The sequence below is a fragment of the Mustela lutreola genome, chromosome 1 (assembly GCF_030435805.1).
Source record: "Mustela lutreola isolate mMusLut2 chromosome 1, mMusLut2.pri, whole genome shotgun sequence".
NCBI classification, from domain to species: Eukaryota; Metazoa; Chordata; class Mammalia; order Carnivora; family Mustelidae; genus Mustela; species Mustela lutreola.
Window position 1 is genome coordinate 243,143,131 of NC_081290.1, and position 19,501 is coordinate 243,162,631.

The following is a 19,501-nucleotide window of genomic DNA, read 5'->3' on the forward strand; positions in this document are numbered from 1 at the left end:
AACTGATCTGTTGCCATTCTACATAAGGCTTTTCTTGCACAAAAACTCCAGACCAGGAGAAGGTCCTGTTTCCGATTGGGAAAGGGTTGGGTCTGGCCGGAGTTGGAACACCTGATAAATGTGATGTGTGCAGGGCTGGCTCAGCTGCGAGCCCGGGGCTCATTAATTGCCTCCATTGGCAAGAACTACCCTGGGCAGCAGCTGCTTTGTACTTGGGGTTTGAGACCTTGGCTCTTTCTTCCCAGCTACTGTGTGACGTCATCAGGGGCAGTTACCTGAAGTTGTGTGGGTGATATTAATTGAATTTTTTTTAAACTAATGCCGGAATTCTTAGGAATTTGCAATGCAAACAGCCAGCCTTTCAGGCAGTGCATATTGTAATTAAAGCAAGCTTTTAAGATTCTTTGAAGTACTAAATGTTTATGAAATTCAAATAGGGGTGCCAATCTGCACAATAAAGGGGCTCTTGGTGTTTTTTTTTTTTAAATCTTCTGTTTTGCAGATGTAAATATATGCCATAATTAGTGGAAAGTAACTTGAAGAACGAGGCTGAGTTTATTCCCATTATTCTTATTTAAAACAGCTGTGGCAGGAGCCCTCCAGCTGCTGTCCTGTTGTGCTGGGCAAGGGCACAATGGTCCGAAGTGAACGCATTCAAGGACTTGCTTCCTCACTCTCCCCCAGTGCAGGTTGCCTTGTTGAGTTGTCCCATGGTCATCCCAGCGAAACCCCTCACCCCAGTCGTCTGATGCCAGGGGCGCTGGCTTCAGGTGTCTGGGCCAGAGGGGCTGATGCATGCAAATGAGTCTGGGCGGGAAGGTTTGGAACAGCCAGAGTCCTTCAGCCCCCCACCCCCACCCCCAAGCACTGCCTCCCCGGCTACGTCTGCCCGCCGTCTTATTGCCCAGGGCTGAGCGATTGTCCTTTGGCGCCTGCGGGAGCAGCTGCAGGCCCACGTGGTGCCCTGCCTGGCCGAGCCTAGCCATGTGGCAGGCCTGGACGGCCGCCCACAACAGGGCCCGGCTCCCAGTGCCGCCTGCCAAGGAGCCAGATGCTGCCATTGGAAAAAATTGCTTCACAATTTGAAATCTTGGTCCTTTGATCATAGCTCAGAGAGGATGAAGAGGAGAGGTTCAAAGTGGTGGTTTGAAAATGCCAGCGTCTCCTTGCATCCATCAGTGCCTATTAGACTGTCTTTTGTCAGGGACAGTCCTCTTGATGTTTTCATTTCTGCAACCAAGCCATTCCCACCCAGCTCCTCCAAGCCCTCAGGGTGGAGGGAGGCCTGCGTGGGAAGGGAGTGTCCAGCTGCCTCCTCCTTCCCCGACTTGGTGCCCCTGCCTGCCTTCTCCTCTCCTTGTGGGGTTATCTGCTGACTCTCCAGGCCAGCAGGCTTTCTCCCTCTGAAGCCTGTGGCAGAGTGTCTCTCAACAGCCCAGCACTGCTTCTGCGTGAGCCGCGCACTTGGGTTCTTGGCTTGGCAGCTGGAGCGCTCCCGGCGGGGTCCTTCAGCCTCCTGGAGCCTGGTTTCCAGAGCTCTGGGCCTCTGCAGGAACGACCCCCTGGCTCAGTCCTCCCCTCTGAGGACTCTGCATCCTGCTTAACAGGGCTCGGCCTCATTTTGCCTCACCCATGAAATGGGAAGGAGCATTTCTTTGAAGTCTACTGCTTCTTTATTTCAAATTCCAGAAACACAAAATTAAGCAGTGGAACAGACACAGGAATAAATGGGCTAATGGAATGAGAGGTAATAGAGGAAAAACGGATCCAGAGTCTTTCCTGGTGACTTACATGTTTTCGCTGCATTTAATGAGTGTGAGACAAGGAAGATGGAGGGAAAGTTTCGGGAAGAACTGATGTTTCTTTTTCTTGTTGTTGTTCTTGGTTCTTCACTGTCTGATGCAGTTCTCTTTCTCTGCCTGGCACTGGGACCGCTTCTACTTTGACCTTGTATTGCTTTCCAGGACTTGCCCACAAGTAGACCCTGAAGCCTTTAATTGATTCAACACACATGTATTAACGATTGCCTTTTTTTAATTTCCAGAAAGAATTCTGTAACCTCTCTAATCATCTCTTTGTGGGAAAGATGGTAATTTTTGCTTGTTTGAGCAGTTATACACAAAACTTAAGACTGATCATCATAAACTCACAGGTCAGGAAAAGTGCTGATTTTTTTTCTTTGGAGTAAGCCGTCGTTGTAGCTGTTAGCTGTTTGCACACCTTGATCCTTGTGGACTGAGGCTCAGATGGGCTCTGCGGACACTGTTTTTGTTGATTATGAACCACCAATCTTATGGGGTCACACCTCTGTCCATGTGACTCGGGGCTCTGTTCGTACCCTGGGATGCGTTTTAAATCACCCCGTTACTAGGAGCAGCCGTCGGCATTGTTCCCGGCTAGCACTGTGTCTCCTGTGTGTGATCTCTCCCTATCATCCTGGTGGCTTCTCGAAACAGGTCTCTTCTGTGCATAAAGAGAAAGGGAGATTCTAGGAACTGACTCCTGTCCGTGAGGTCGGTCAGAGGACTGGGAGACAGTAAGGACAGATGAGAAGTCAGAATACACACATACCCGGCCTAGCCAGAAGGGAGGTCTGAAATCAGGCTGGGGTATAATCAAGAGAAATGTAGAACTTGAATCCGGGGAAGCGGATAAGGCCTGAAGAACCTTGTTGGTGGGAAAGGGAAGAGAACAGGTAAGAGTAAGGGGGAAATGAATGAAAATTGCGAATTGTCCGACAGAGGTATACTAGGGTCTGTGTGATTCCAGAAGGCAGAGCTCTAAGTGCAAATTACAAGGGAAGCCAGTTGCAACTTATGGGGTGTGGCAGCAGAGTCCCAACCATGACCTTGGCCGCCAGATCTCTGACTATGTCACATTGCATTAGGGGCCCGGGAGAGAAGACAATGGACAGCCAGAGAAGGACCCAGCCTTGTTACAGGCTTTGAAAATGGGGGAAGGGGCCCAGAGAGAAGGAATGTGCGTGACCTCCAGACCCCCCACCCCACCAAGCTTCCAGCGAGTCTCACAGCACTCCCAGGACCCTGACCTCAACCTGGGCAGACCAGTGTCAAAGCCTCTCCCGCACCAGGTGTAAGATCATCAGTTTGTGTTATTTTTAAGCCACTTAATTTGTGGTCCTTCATTAAAGCAGCCAATAGAAAACTAATACGACAGGAGAAGGAGCTTAACAAGTCTGCCGGGCACATAGTGGTTTCTTAAAGTCGTGGTTTTCCTGTATCTAAAGATACTTAGCCCGAAGGCAGCACAAGTCAGGATGCTGTAGAAAGGATTCCTGCATCTGGTAGTAGGTAGTAGAACGAGCTGGCTTCTAAACCCAGTCCGTATATAGGGTATTTGCTCTAAGGCAGAATGGGCCAACACTCCTCGGAGGGGCCTGTTTGGACTCCCCATCCCCAGCCGTGTGTGTGTGTGTGTGTGTGTGTGTGTGTGTGTGTGTGTGTGTGTGTGTGTAACACTTCAGATCCTGGCCCATTACCATTTTAGGCTGTCTGGTTCCCAAAGGAAAGGATAGGATACGGTTTGAATTTGGGATTTGTTGGGAAGATAAGTTTGCTGGGTTTTGCTGTCTCTTGGATTTTTATATTAATTTGCTTTTAGAAACTAGCCTGTGGTCAGATAAAAGCTGATGAGGAAGAAATAGTTTGTATCTCTGATACCAGTGCATTCCTTCTTACTGTCTTGCCTTCAGAACTGTACGAAATGGGTTTCTCCTGAGTTTTCAGTGGGGGGAAATGAGTCCAGAGTGGGGGTAATGAACTCGGCGCAAACCTCAGGCTCATCCCAGAGTCTGCCTCCTTTGTCGTTGAGTCAGCGTTGGCAGTTCTTCCTTTCATATTACCTTGGCTCCATGGGAGCTCCGAGAATGCATTTCTTTCTGGGATGATGGTAACATCCTCAGCTGACAGATGATTATCTTTCCCATCAATACCTCCTCCTAGTAAATTCCCGGAGAACAGCGGTGATACGGTTGGATGGCTACATGATTTTTTTCCCTGTTCAAGAGTAATTGCTGAGCAGTTGTAGTCGCAAATTGGTTATTTACTGTCCATTGAGAAGCCTTTTAAAAAACGAACCTGTTAAATTTATACTAATAATTAAAGTTTCTCAACTGTTAAGAAAAGTAAGATAATGCAAAACCTATCTGTTCGTCTTATCAAAATGGGAGCTAAAATGTTCATGGTCTTCGTGAGCCAGCCGTTCCACTCCGGGGAATACCCAGCAGAAATGCATACACATGTTTATCAGAAGTCAACACAAGGATGTACGGAGTGGCACTCTTTTGCGGGGGGGGGGGGGGGTCAAAGGAAGGGGGGAAATCGGAAGCAACCTCCGCCCCCAGCGTGGAGCCTAATACAGGGCTTGATCTCACGACCTTGAGATCATAACCTGAGCCAAAACCAAGAGTCAGACGCTCAACCGACTGAGCCACCCAGGAGCCCCTACAGAGTAGCATTCTTCACAATCGGTCTGATTTGGATACATCACTAGTGCCCATCAGTAGTAGAATGCGTAGATCCTGGTATTTTTCAGTCAGTGGAACACTCTTCTGTAACAAGGGTGAACGACCTACTCACAGCAGCGTAGACGAATCTTCACGCTGCAATGCTGAGCATGTGAAGCCAAAGATGAAGGAGTCCGTACTCCGTAATTCCACTGATTTTACATTCAAAACACTGGACAGAACTAACGTACAGTGTTTAGCCTCAGGATCACCCCAGGGAGGTATGGGGGTGACCAAACCGGAAGAGAGCCTAGGTGGGAGGGCTTCTGTTCTGTTTCGTCTTCTGGGCGCTGGTTACATGGGTGTGTTCACTTTATGGATATTAATTGAATTGCAGACTTGTGGGCTGTGCATTTCTCTGAATGCATGTCATTTAATTTAACATAAAAGAAAATTAACTTCTATAACTTCAGAACTCATCATTTGTTGCACTAATTTCTGAGCAGGTGCTCGTAATGTGTATATTTTAATTGCTTCTTTTTTTTTTTTTTTTAAAGATTTATTTATTTATTTGACAGAGATCACAAGTAGGCAGGGGAGCAGGGGGAAGCAGCCTCCCTGCTGAGCAGAGAGCCTGGTGCGGGGCTTGATCCCAGGACCCTGAGACCATGACTTGAGCTGAAAGCAGAGGCTTTAATCCACTGAGCCACCCAGGCACCCCTCATCGCTTCATTTTTGATACTTCCTGTCATTAAAACCACAGGTCATCCATTCCTATTTAAGACTAATGAAAATGATTTGGGGAATTCTAAGGGACAGTGGTGAACTGAAGGTAAAACGGTGGCTATGGTCTCCCCGGTGCAGGCAGTAAGGACGTCCATGGTTCTTAGAGAAGTTTAGATGGCAAGCCATCTAAAAATCGTTCTCATTTTTATTATCACCCTAGGCCCACAGTTCTAGACCATGCCATTGACAAAATCTGCCTGAAAAGAAAAGATCTTGTTCACCCGAGTCCTGAACAGTTGGTGAAGTTAACGTTTTTATTTCATATATGCACATATATCTGCTTCAGATTAGGACACTTCCGTTCCTTAGCCACTATGTGTGTTACTCTTCGAGAACACACGTGGGCTTAGCTTTGGATCTGTTCCTGGAGTTCCGGGAGCCACAGCCCCTGAACTTCCCACGGTTAAACAGTACATGGGGGGATGTGCCGTGGTGGCCCGTCATTAGGAAGATGGGAAAACAGAGCTCAGGTTACTGCAGTTCCGTCATTCTGCTACTACTTTGGGAAATTTTGTGTTTAAAGTTCAAAACCATGAAATAGAGCGCTGGTTATTACTGCAGATAATTTTGTCGAATAGCGAAAAGAGGGTCTTAAAAATGAATCCAGTCTCACGGTGTCTACACACTGTGCCACTGCCATGGGACAGCTGCTTTGGCCGCGTCCCTGAGGCCTGGAAACCCAGAGGGGTGGGAGCGTGGAGGCTAGACATTTCCAGCAATTGCGCTAACATCACATTACGGCAAATGCCATTCCTAAACTTCATTCACGTTTTCCAGTTGTGTAGAGGATTGGATGATTTTGTCCAGTTTACTTCCGTGTTGGTTCAGATTTTAAGGGTCTGAGTTAGTTATCGTTGGTCATAACGCCCAAGTGAAGAAAGTAAAAAATGGAGCATTTGAACAAAGGGTGGAAAATAAAGCGCTGTGCCTAGAGACCTGAGGCCCCGTTCTGAAGAAACCTCCCTCCTGGTGCTATTACTGATGCAAGTGGGGCTGGGTTAGTTGAAAGAAATAACCTGTTCTGTGGCCTTCCCCGCTGACCCTCACCCCATGCTCCTTCCCGCCCCTCTCAGACCAAAAACACCAGACGGCTTTGGACTGGTCACCAGGCTTGCAAAACAACTTGGTTGTGTCAAAAATAGTTAGGGACGCCTGGGTGGCTCACTCGGTTAAGCAACTGCCTTTGGCTCAGGTCATGATCCTGGGGTCTTGGGACCGAGTCCTGCATCAGGCTTCTTGCTCGGCGGGGAGCCTGCTTCTCCCTCTGCCTGCCATTCCCCCACTTGGTGTGTGTGCGCTCTCTCTCTCTGACAAATGAATGAATAAAAATTAAAAAAAAAAAATGAGGGGCACCTGGGTGGTTCAGTGGGTTAAGCCTCTGCCTTCGCTCAGGTCATGATCTCGGTCCCGGGATCGAGCCCCGCATTGGGCTCTCTGCTCAGCGGGGAGCCTGCTTCTGCCTCTGTCTGCCTCTCTGCCTACTTAGGCTCTCTCGCTCTCTCTGTCAAATAAATAAATAAAATCTTAAAAATAAGTAAATAAAATTAAAAAAAATAAAAATAAATAATGAGTTTGTTTAAATAGTCACTGTTTGTTTATGGCCTTCTAAAGCCCTTTCAATGCTGGCAACTTTTTAAGTTTGAAAGAAAGGGAAAGGAATTTCTAGTGTGTACCTTTCCTGCTGCACCTAAACTCACTATTGCATCCGTGTTGAGAAGCACCGAAATGTTCATCAGTAGAGCATGTAGGAATTATTTGAGGGTGCATCTGTGTCATGGGAGGGTATGCAGCCACTAAAATGTGGGGCTGCCTACATTTTTAAATGGCTTTTCTTTTTAAAACTGATATTCCATATCATTTCTGTATGAGTTCTAGGATGTAGCTATATATATATATATATAGAGAGAGAGAGATTTATTTATATTTATATATTATATTTTAAAGCAAGGTTTCAAAGAATGCTTTTTGTGCAAAAAAAGAGGGGATCTGTTATGCTTATATGTATGAATGCTAACGAACTCCGAAAGGGCACTTGGGAAACAGTTAACACGGGTCACCAGTAGGGAGGTGAGCAAGTTTGGGAGTAGAAATAAAATGTACACTCTCTTTCCAGTTTGCCTTTTTTTTTTTTTTTTTTTTTTGCTTACCACGTGTGTGCTCTTGGTATTTTAAGAAAAAAAAAAAAACAAAAACTTACTGGCACAAGCTATACCGGAATTATAAGAGCATAAATCTCACTACTGAAAAGTACCTGAGCTGTTTCTCAGAGCTATGTTGCCAGCTGGTGGTGGAAGGAAGCAGAAAAAAGTGGCTCTTTTTTTTTTTTTTTTTTTAAAGATTTTATTTATTTATTTGGCAGACAGAGATCACAAGTAGGCAGAGAGGCAGGCAGAGAGAGGGAAGCAGGCTCCGTGCTGAGCAGAGAGCCCAATGTGGGGCTCGATCCCAGGACCCTGAGATCATGATCTGAGCCGAAGGCAGAGGCTTACTTAACCCACTGAGCCACCCAGGCACCCTCCAAACAGCGGTTCTTGAAAGCCCACTCTTTTTTTTTTTTTTTTTTGTAAGATTTATTTTTTAGAGAGGAGCTGAGGGTGGGGCGGAGCTCGGAGAGAGACAAGAGAGAGACTCTTAAGCAGACTCAGCGCTGAGCACGGAGCCTAACACAGGACTCAGTGCCATGACCCTGAGCTCACCAGCTGAGCTGAAACCAAGAGTCGGATGCTTAACTGACTCCACCACCCGGGCGCCCATTGAAAGTCCACCCCCAGTACACGCCCAGTGGCGGCTGACCTGGAAAGTTGGGTGTGATGCCAGGTCAGAGCTCCTGGGCGCTGAGGACCCATGGTAACTTTCTTCCCTGGCGGCTGGAGCTCAGCAGACCCCAGGGAGCGTAGGTGCAGACTGCAGTCAGGCTCGGACTCACCACTGCTTGGTATTCTGCTCTTCACGGAGCTGACCTCAAACCCCTGAATGTGAGAAACATGTCCACCTGGGTATTTTTTATTTATTTAGAATTTGTTCTTCATATAATTCCCAAACGCAGAATGTCAGGGAGTGTTACTACCTTTACGGGCAATAGAAAAGTGGACAAGGACAAGTAAAAGCAGATCATAATCCAGTAAAAGGAGCCCTACACTGGTTGTTAGTAGCTATTAGAAATACCTTGGGATAGGTAATTACTGTAGTTGGGCACTGAATTTAGCTTTGAATTTCTTGGCATGAAGGGAATAAGGGCTATGGTTCTTTTTATTTGAAGCCAGAAAATAGCAAGTTTTGCCTCGGGAAAGGGACATTTTCTTGATACTCAATTCAAGAAGGAAATTCAGATGTAGACCCTTATTACAGATACATCTAGGATGACTCAGGCCTCCCTAGTGGCTAGTGCACGGCAAGGTTTTAAGATCAGCTGGTCGAATGTTCCAGACCATCATGCAGTGGTTCCCCCATCCCTCTCCAGTCCCCACAGCCCTTGTCCAGACTGCACCGGCAACCTTCTGAACTGTCCCTTGCCTGTGCTTTCACTCTTTCAGAGTCGTCTCCATGCCATGCCCACCGTTCCTCTTGGGAACGCAGATCCAGCCATAACCTGTCACTGGGCCCCTCCTGTGCTCCTTGGTTTTAGGATCTAAGACCCAAACCCTCCTGCCACCCTCTCTCCCCTGCTCCCTCGATCCCAGCCTTTTCTTGGCCTGGTTTCTGGTTATGTGCCCTTTGTGCACACTCAGGGCACGTCTACCTGCCCTAGTCAGTGCTTCTTCCTTTGAATCTGAGCTGCCTCATCTTTGGCAACTACCTGAACCCTGAGGCTGGTTTTCGTGGCCCTCTGTGCCTCTTTCAGGAGTGCTCGTCCAAATGGTGATGTCTTCCCCACTCCATTGCAAGCCCTCAGCAGTAAGGACCGGCCCAGGTCTTGCTCAGTCTGACCCCTGGCCCCACACCAGTGCCTCGTGGGGAAGAGCAGGTCAGAAGGTACTGGAGAGGAGGGAACCATCCATCAGTGGTCCGGCCACTGCTGTGGCCTCCCAGCCTCCCTCTGCAGTGGACACTACACCACATTGAGACGTCTGCCCCTGAAACACAGCTCCGATCACATCACCTCCTTGTGCCAGAACTTTCTAAGGGTCCCTACTTCCTGCAGCATGCAATCCACATCCCTTTTTCAGCCCTTCATAACTTGAGTCCTGGCTGCATTTCCAAACTCACTTTTCCCAGTGGCCTTAGTCCTTGCAGAAGGAGGCACCCGACGTCCCTTCTAGAAGCCCCCAGTGTCTCCTCAGCCCATCTCTGCACATCATAACCATCCCATAAGCGATAACCCTGGCTAAAAGTCATACCTTCCAGACTGTTTCTGTCTCTTACAGCTGTTTTATGTGCACAGCTCCTGTCTGTAGTTCTGTGTAGGGTCTAGCATGAACCTCACATAGTAGGTAATCATCAAATACCTTAAATGAGTGGGAAATAGTAATTATTTAGCATCTTTATAAACCAGTTTTTTTCTAGGAGCCATTTCCCTTCTGGATGCTGTAATTTGTAATAAAGTTTGTTTTCACATCTATTAATAAGGGGCCAATCAGCTATAGATCTGTTCTTTTAAATATATCTACAGATTAGGGCGCCTGGGGGGCCCAGTCAGGTAAGCGTCTGACTCTTGATTTCGGCTCAAGTCATGATCTCAGGGTCCTGGGATTGAGCCCAGTGTCAGAGTCTGCTTGAGATTCTCTCCCCCTCCCTCCACTCTTCTCCCCCACCCTCTCAAATAAATAAATAAATAAACAAACAAACAAAAGTATATCTGCAGATTAGTGACTATGAAGTCCATTCTGCACACATCTCAGAGGCCTCATGGATCTTTATAACAAGGGTACAGTACTAGTCTACACTGAACACAAGAAAGCAAACTGAAATAGATGTGTGTTGCTTGGCCTTTGTGCCAGGGCGACTGCTGGAGTTAGCAAGCTCTTCAAAAAGTGACCCAGCGGGCCATGGAACTTGTTTCTGGATGTGCGTCACCTCCCCGCCTCCTCGAGCCACACCGCCCTCCACTCCGCCCGAGCGGTCAGAAGTCTCCCAGCTTTCCGGTCCCCGGTCCTGCTTGTTGCCATGCCTCTGGCCGTGAGAGGATAACCCCCACCTCCGTTTCCTTCCCAACAGGCCGACCTAAACTGCAGTATTCAGGACGATGCCGGGGCTTTTTACGGTGTAACCAGTCAGTATGAGAGTTCTGAAAATATGACAGTCACCTGTTCCACCAAAGTGTGCTCCTTTGGGAAGCAAGTAGTAGAAAAAGTAGAGGTAAGTAGGCATCTGTCCAGCGGAATCTTCATTCAGGGGCCGACTGTTGCCTTCCTGTCAGCTTGACCTTGGGGCGGACAGTTTCACTTTCTCTGGCATCTGCTCCTCTCCCTTTCTCCACCTCTTTCCCCTGTTACCTCTAAAAAGCCAGAACGCTCTGAAAGCACGTGGAAGAAGGCAGGGAAAGGAAGGTCCATGCCAGCCCCCCTGGAACGCGGTTGCCCGCCTTGTGTGGCCAGCAGCACTCAGTCCCGCCCGAGGTGTCCTGGGTGTGGGGGCAGGGGCATACAGGCCCTGCCATCCGTCGGGTGGTGTCCTTCCCACCCCCAGGTCCAAGGGCACTTGTAGGCGTTGTAGGTAACAACCGGGGTAGAATTCAGCCATTCGGCCACCTGCCTTCTGTAATACTCAGACATCTCACGTGGTGGTGGTGCTTTTGCCCTTTCCACTCCTTTAATCCTTTTAAACAGATGACAGCACATCCTGGGGTCAAATCCCTGTTTATGGCTTTATATATTTCACGGCCTCCCTCCCTGTCAAAAAAGTATGTTCTTTTTTACCAGGGCGGGTTGCTTTGTGTGATGTCTTACAGTTGACATTCCACATAAAGTCAAATTTTTCAGTGTCTTCTGCCCGTCCTCTAGTCAGTCCATGTCACGGTGGTCCTGGAGCTTGCAGGTCCCAGAGCCTAAGCTGAGTGCGGCAGACTTCATGCCAGGGCATGGGAGAGAGCAGAGGCGATGAGCAGGAGAGCGAGAGCGAGCATGAGGGCTTTAAGACTTGGGGCCAAACAGTGAGGACCTGGGATGTCGTGGCCCTTGTAGCTTCCTGAGCACAGACTGGGCCTCCCTAGAATGGTGTTGAGGGGGTGACAGTTAGCCAGAGAGGGTAGAAGAGAGTTGACTAGATGGTTGACGGGACCCGAGGCTTCCTGGGCTTCCACTGAAATGGAGGTAGGGGGAATCCAGTAAGATACTCTGAATAGAACTTAGAAACTCACTGGATATTAAAAATCCTTAAGGAGGAAGGGTCAGAGGTCCCACGTTTTATGTTTGCAAGGACAGTGCTGCCACCAACAGAGATAAGAAAGGAGGGTGCTCAGGAGCACATGGTCGGGATGATTCCAAATGCAAGATGAGAATTTGGAAGACAGGTGAAGCCTGAGACTACTGATGGGAAATCCTGAGCATTCAGGATGGTTGAGACTTTGGAAATGGAGAACTAGGTGCAGAGAGGGAATGGCAGCACAGAATAAGGGTTTAAATTTGGGGAGCAGTAGCCGGCCCTGGGGTGAGCGGAAGGGAGACAGCGGCAGAGGACAGAAATGGGTGTGAGAGGAGGGGAGCCAGCTCAGCGCGTGTCTGGGAAGCCCAAGGAGAGGGTAGGCGAGAAGGTGGCCGTGTCATCATTGACAGGCCCTGGAGGCCTGCAGCCCAGATGACCTCCCAGATCCTTGGAGGAGGAGGGAGCACAGGTACCGCTCAGTGGTTGGGAATGTAGAATTTTCCAGGTCAGCATGGCTGCTGGGTAGCCCCGTTGTCAGGCCTCGCCTGAGCTGGACCTCCTGCTTGGACAAGACAAACCGGACAAGTTACTCAGTGTCCCAGATTCTAAACTCTCCCCCACCCCCCACCCCCACGTGTTCTACAGTAACAGACGCAAAGGCTTCTGTAAGTTCAGGGAGCAGGAAAAGGTTGCCTTTGGCTGATGAAGGCCCAGGAATTTTCATGGAGAAGGTGGTGTGAGTGTGGCAGGTGGAGTTTTATATCCCCATTTGGTGTGAGATGGGCATCTGCTACCGTTTTCTTCCAAGTACGCAAGCGTTTGTGTCAAAACCATTTCTTAAGTGATTCATCCTTTTCCCACTGAGTAGATCTGAGATCTGTCTCCTTTAAGTCACCGCATATCCCAGGAGCCATTCCTGAAGTCTCCCTGATTCCCCCTCTATCTCAACAGCGTCCCAGTGCCATGTTGATTTGATTACAGTGGCTTTACAGCACATTCCTCTGCAGGCACAAGTCAATCTGGCTGTTGTTTTCCATATATTTTCTAGGCTAGTAAACAGCATTTATTCTTCAAAAAAATGAGATCACTTTAAAGAAAAAAAAAAACAGTAAAGAAAACCAAAATCCTCGCTTGATCAATCTAATTGTTAATTGTACTAGATTTAGACATTATTTTGGGATAAATTGATACATTGCCAATTCTAAGTGTTTCCAGTTGAGAACCTATTTGCATTTCTATCTCATTTATCTTAATAAGATTTTACAGTTTTCACATATAGATCTATCCCTTTTTTGTTAAATATATTCCTAAATAGTATGTAATTCGTTAATGCAATTTCCTATTTCTGGGTTTTAATTACAAGAAGAGAGGAAAGCTCTTGGTTTTTGCTTATCTATGTTTTATCTGGCCATCTTGCCATATTCTCTTATTTATCTCCAGTGGTTTTTTTCTCCCCCTAGATTCTTGAATTTTCTATGTGTATGTTCATAGCAGCAGCAAAAACAGAAGGCTTTATTTCATCTCCTCTTTTCCAATGTCTTTGCCACCTTTTCTGTTTTGGTTATTTTCTCGCCTTCTTTCCATTTGCTAAAACCTCCAGCATTGTCATAAAAAGAAGTAGGGCGGTGAGTGGTGACTGCTGCCCATAGAGTTGTTTTTGGTGTTTTACCATTTCGGGTTATATACATTCACTGTTGGATTGTATAAGTGGTCTTTATTTTGTATTTAGGTGCTTTCTTTCTCTTCCCGTGTACCTAGGGTTTTTATTAGTAACAGCTGCAATATTTTATCAAATGCCTTGTCAGCATCTCTTACATGATTTTTTTCCAAGTTGTGGGCATCACGAGTTCATACCCATCCCATATAGGAGCCACCACAACATTCCTGAAGAAAGTCCTGCTTTGGACATGGTGACTCTTCTCTTGGCTGTTCTACATAAGATTTAGCATCTCCTAAGTGATGCTAGGACACTCCTCTTTCTAATCTCTTTGTGTCCATTAGTTTCATAAAAAGAATTGGGACACCTGCCTGTTTCTGCGGCCTGGCATTGTTTGCATAACAATAAGAGTGATTATTCTTTTAGATTTGCATAAAACTCAGCAGTGAAACAATTTGGTCTTTGTACCTTTCTCCGTGGTGAGTCTCTGAACAATTTTTCCGTCGCCTCCACCCTAAGGGACCTACTGGAGTTTTCTCCTTCAATATTAGTAATTCAATATTAGTAATATTAATTAGTAATTCAATATTAGTAATTCATACTTTGCTGGGCAGTCATCCTCTCTAGGCTTTTTCGCCTTACAGCTACATGAGGTAACCTTTTACAGATCTTCCAATCTCTCCTGTAATGTGGTTTTGTCTCTTTTCTCTGTTAAGCTTGTGAAGGCTTGATTTTGTTTTGACTTTTTAAAGAAACCAGTTTTTTAATTCATTCTGCCCACATTTTTTATCTCTGTTAACATCTATTTGAGCTTTTATCTTTATTAATTTCTTATTTCTCATTTCCTTTGGTTTCTTTGTGGCTTGGGTTTATTTTGTGGGTTTTTTGTTGTTTCTTTCTTCTTTTTTTTTTTTTTTAATTTCAGACATGGTTTAGTTCTGTAATTTTTTACCTTTAATTGTGAACTCATGAAGCTGCTTCCTTAAGTTTCCTCCAAGTAGAGCTTCATCGGGTCCCCTAAGTTTTGATGTCAAGTGTTTCCCTTTTCATTACTCTTGAGATAGTTTGTAATTTCCTTTTTAATTCTTCTTTGATCCAAGACTGTCTAGCGATATGTCTCTTATTTCTGAGTGTTTCCGTGGGATCTTCCATACCCGTATTTTCTTTCTTTTCCATGTTTATTAAAGACATAAATAACTCACAGTCAGGAGCTCGTGATCAGTGTGAAGTAGGTTTTCCTGAGGTAGAGAAATTAGCTGCCAAAGTCGTTGGTCTGAGGCCTTATAACAGTGGGGGAGGATTTTCTCTGGGCTCTTTGAAGAGTTGTAATTGGCTGGGCCTTGCTCCCCCAGATTTCCAGGCAGAAAATCACTAAGTAGGTGATTATATTTCTTTCTGACCTTTGCTTTCTTTTCTTTCTGACCTAGACAACCCTTCTCTAAAGCTATCCTTTTTCCACTGTCTTTTGTTGTTGTTGTTGTTTAAAGTTTCCAGAAAAGTAATGGATTTCTGAGTATGGCATTAAGTTTGGAGATAGGATTTCTTTTAAAATAAGTACACTGTGTAACTAGTACAGCATCTAGCAGATGACTTCTGTTGAAAAGGAAAAGAAAAATGCTTTTGAAGGCTGTAACAGCGTTTTCATGTATCTTGAAGTCCAAAGTATAAACGTGCTCAACTCCTTTCTCCCCTCACAGACGGAGTATGCAAGGTTTGAGAACGGCCGATTTGTGTACCGAATAAACCGCTCCCCAATGTGTGAATATATGATAAACTTCATCCACAAGCTCAAACACTTACCAGAGAAATACATGATGAACAGTGTTTTGGAAAACTTCACAATCTTATTGGTAACTGTTTTGCCTCTTTCTTCTTGTGGCTGACGCAGTCTGGCACTGGAAGGGAAGGGGGCAGGAAGGTGGCGGGGTGTAGGGGTGCTGAGCAGGCTGTGGGAAGGTCACCATTTGAATCCACAGCACCCAGGGCAAAGGCTCGGGCTCTGCTTGGGCTCAAGTCTCTAGAAGAGACAGGGTCTCATCTGGCGAGGCTCATAAGCTCTTTGAAGCTCAGGAAAACTGGAATTCAAGTGTGTAAATTCACCTGCATGTTAGAAAGGCGTGGGGGACTTCTTAAAATACTTTAAGACTTTTAAAAGCCTGACACCAAGGCTGCATCCTAGATCAACGAAATCCCGACCTCTGAGGAGAGAAGCCAGGCGTGAATACTTATCGTTCTCTAGGTCATTCCAGTGCCTGCCCTGCGTGAGTCCTGGCCGCCGAGTAGGCAGATTGCAGATGAGACAAAAATTGAGTCAGTGGGTTTGTACTTCAAATACACCTTACTCATTTCATGAAGGATTGCAAGGCCTTATAAGAAGTAATACACACTAAGATCGCAAAACACAAACCCTCGGCACCACAAGAAACGGAAATTAGAATGTCATGACCAGAAAATAGTCCCCATAGGCTGAAGAGTATGGTCAAAGCTTGGACAGCTAAAGGGAAAGTAAAAGCAGTGGTTGGTGCCCAGAGTCTATGATGGGAGAAGTTTCCTGTGCCCCCTGGTCAGAGCTGGAGAGTCGGGGAGGATCCCCTCATGTTTAACAAATTTCTCATCAGGGCTCCATTTGGATACTTGGGAAGAAGGTTATAAGAACAGCAATGTCCTCAAAAATCTGCCTACAAAATAGGCAGTAAGGGGTTTCATTAGGCTCATTTTTGAAAAAAAAATTAATATTCCTTGACTTAAGGAAAGGAAAAATGCCAAAACAAAACTTAGAAACAGGTTTGCTAAAAGGGGCACAAGACAGTATCATGGTCACATATTCAGCCCTCTGAAGCCTTGCTTTGTTACGCTGCTACTAGGATTAAGAACTAGAATACTTAGAGCAGAAGTTCTTTATCCAGAGGTTTTGGACCCATGGCGACTAGAGTTCACCATCAGTGGTGTGCTACTTTAAAAAAAAAAAACACCCAACTATCTCCCACCCTCTCCCCCAAACCCTGATTTATTACATTTGCCCATTTCCATGGTATAAATACATCCTCCATGGTCAGTTTCAAGGTACCAGTGGGCTGTCCGGCTCATAAAATTCCCTCATATTTAACTTTCCAGAGCCAGAGGGACCCAGTTTCCTCACAACAGTATGAAAACTGAATAAACAAAACTTAAATTAAAATCCTAATGCATATCAGATTCACACAGTAAGATTTTTTTTTTTTTTTTTAAGATTTTATTTATTTGTCAGAGAGAGCACAAGCAGGCAAAGTGGCAGGCAGAGGCAGAGGCAGAGCCAGAAGCAGGTTCCCCACTGAACAGAGAGCCGATGCGGGACTCAATCCCAGGACCCTGAGATCATGACCTGAGCCGAAGGCAGTGGCTTAACTGGCTGAACCACCCAGGCACCCCCACCCAGGAAGTTTTTAAAAATTCGGGGCAGGGGAGTAGGGCCCACCCAGCATCGCCATTCTTGTTTTATTTTAACGGCTCCCGGGTAGTTGAGACCCGTGGCTCAGGGGGATGGCAGTGAACTGCGGGGAGTCTCAAGTCCACAGACGCATGATGGTCATACAGTTGGCTGACAGATAATGTTGCGTGTAATTTTCATTTATTCCTGAGAGAGAATCCCGGTGGATTCTCTGGCATGTCCATAGGAGACTAGCAATCTGGGGGAAACTTTGGAAAACCTGTTCTTTACCAAAAACAGGTTATTGTTTAGTTTGTTAGTATCGTTTACGAAGAATGTTATTGATTAGTATCCTGTCCTGTAACGGTTGTTAGTGAAAACGGAGCAGATCCTGGTTTGGGGTGCTGGCTGGTCCCTGACCAACAGCTGCTTCCTGTTGCTCGTTAGGAACAGGGGACTTTGTGCTCAGATGGGCAGAAGGTGAGTGTGTCGTACCTTGATGTGGACAGTTAATAGCCTTAGGAAAAGTCTCTGAGTGAATGGCCAGCCCATCTCTCTTGGAAGCAGTCTTAGCTGTCCTTACAAACTAGTTCTGAGTCTATGTCAGCATTTTAAGGACTATGCCCTCCATCCCTACCCCTACCTCACAGAGCACAGCTGAGGAAAAGAAGGCCGGGAAGAAATGGAAAGCAACTATTTAGCCACAAAACCCATGAGACCAAATCAGTAGTTCTCCTTGAACATGTGACTTTAAGCAGCCTGGATATCCAGAGAGAGCATTACCTTAATTCCAGAATTTATCATTAAGCAACTAGAAAAATTCCTTTGCTGTGATGAATTAGTAGCTCTCAGTAAATATTTGCTAGAAATTTAGCATTTAGAAAAGCTGAAATTAAACCAGCACTCCTGGATTATAGAATGAAAGCAACTCATTGATAAAGGAAAGAGAGTACTTTTCAGCTCTTCCTTGGGGGCGGCAGGGGGAGATGTAGGAACACAGCCAGGATGGCAGCTGCCTGACAGTGGCAGGCATTTTACTAGGTATTGGATTACAAAGCCTGTGTCAGCAAGACCAGTTCCAGACCGTGCTGGCGGGTGAGCTAAAGTCTTTGATTTCAGCAGGATGATACAGAAATTGAGGTGAACCTGTAAATGCAGGACCTGAGTGACAATATCCAGACAGACTGAGGAAGACTGTCCCTGAATTACAGGCCAAGTGTTCCCATTGTTTTTGGAGTTGCATTCAGACATACATACATACAGGTTGCTAGAAACATTTTTTTCTTTCCTCCTTTTGAATCTTAATCATGAAGTCTAGGACATATTCAGGACACCTGCCTGGCTCAGACGGTAGAGCAGGGAACTCTTGGTCTCAGGGTCACGAGTTCGAGCCCCGTGCTGGGCCTGGAGGCTAAAAAAGAAAAAGATAAATAGAACATAGTCTTTCCTAGATGGTTTGCAAGACGGTAAGGCAGATCTTGGAGGCTCCAGGCACGGTGCTAAATCCTTTGTAAATGTGATATTATGAAATTCTCACTGCAGACTGTGAGGTTGTATTTATTCCCTTTTTATGGATAAGGAGTGTTAGGCCTCCCTGAGGTCACAGAGCTGGTGACAGACATAAACGAAGACTTAGAAGGATAGGAAAGCTACTTTGCGGCTATTTCATGATCACACAGTCAGAAGACTGGGGTTTAAGATGCAGTTCTACTTAAGGACATTGGTTTGGATAAGTCGCTGAATGTCTCTAAACTCCATTCCCTCCTCCACTTATAAACAAAATGCTCTCGTCTAGAAGCCCCACCTCAGAGGTTGTTGAGAATATTTGCTTTCATTTAGCTAAACTGTGGAGAGATTATAATCACTGTCAGAGTGCGGTGCAGGCAAAACAGTGCCTATTCCAGAGCAAATCTTGGTCTGCTCCAGGGAAAGAGGCAGGTGAAGAAGTGGTTACAGGACATTCGTACAATGCTTGCCTGTGGTATCCTTGGGAAACAGACACCTGGGCGTACAGAGTATTGAATGGGGCATCCTCAAGGCATGTAAACAGCTGGTGCTTAAGTTGCCTTGATGGGTAAACAGACATGTTTCAGATTTACCAAGAAAAGCACTGTCTCATGGGTGTGTACTTACCTGTCAGGGGCTGGGACGTAAACTAGATGGGGGTGGGGGGCAGCCATCTCGGAAGCCCCTGAGGGAGGCAGGCGCTCTCCTCAAGCAATCGCAAAATGGATGTAAACCCCACGGAGGCTGGTGGCTGGCAGAGGGTGGTACATGGTGCCCAGAGAGCAGGTGCCAGGAGTATTTGACCTGAGGAGGGAGGTCAAGGAAGGCTTCCCTCAGGCAGAGATAGAGGAGGCATCCTTGCCAGATGACTAAGGCAAAGAGGGTAGAGAAAAGTACCACAGGTGGGCGGGCTGGTGTGGCTGGTGTGGCTGGTGTGGAGAAAGAGAGAGGAAAGCAAGGAGCTGACTGGGTGGGCCAGCCAGATGGGGCCGGAGCTCCTGGGCCTTACAGGCTGGAGAGTTTGGAAGTTGAATACAAGCCATGGGGGTTGTTAAGCAAGAGGGCATTCTTGTCAGATTTGTGTTGTTCACAGGGTCGTTGTGGCTGCTGTGTACCGGGAGTAGGAGGGGGCAGGGTGGCTCCGGTGGGGGAGGCCAGGTGCTTTGCTGGTACCCTGGACAATGGCCGTGGGGGAGGGGAGGGGATCCAGGACTGTTCCAGAGGGAAGAACAGCAGGACGTGGCGTTTCTTTTCTATTTTATTTTTTCAAAGATTTTATTTATTTGTTTGTTAGGGACATAGCGAGAGAGAAAACACCAACGGGGGAGTAGGAGAGGGAGAAGTAGACTTTCTGCTAAGTAGGGAGCCCGATGCGGGACGG

The 19,501-nt window shown here is 46.6% G+C and overlaps 1 protein-coding gene across 11 annotated transcripts in view; it reads left to right on the forward strand.

Moving 5' to 3' along the window:
- The window catches only part of TEAD1 (TEA domain transcription factor 1), a 261,401-nt gene that overhangs the window by 232,242 nt on the left and 9,658 nt on the right, over positions 1 to 19,501 (forward strand). For all 11 annotated transcript variants that reach the window (XM_059136498.1, XM_059136528.1, XM_059136554.1 and 8 more), the window contains 2 exons: positions 10,406 to 10,546; positions 14,906 to 15,058. In XM_059136498.1, coding sequence (XP_058992481.1) covers positions 10,406 to 10,546; positions 14,906 to 15,058 — 294 coding nt within the window. The remainder of the gene's footprint in view (positions 1 to 10,405; positions 10,547 to 14,905; positions 15,059 to 19,501) is intronic.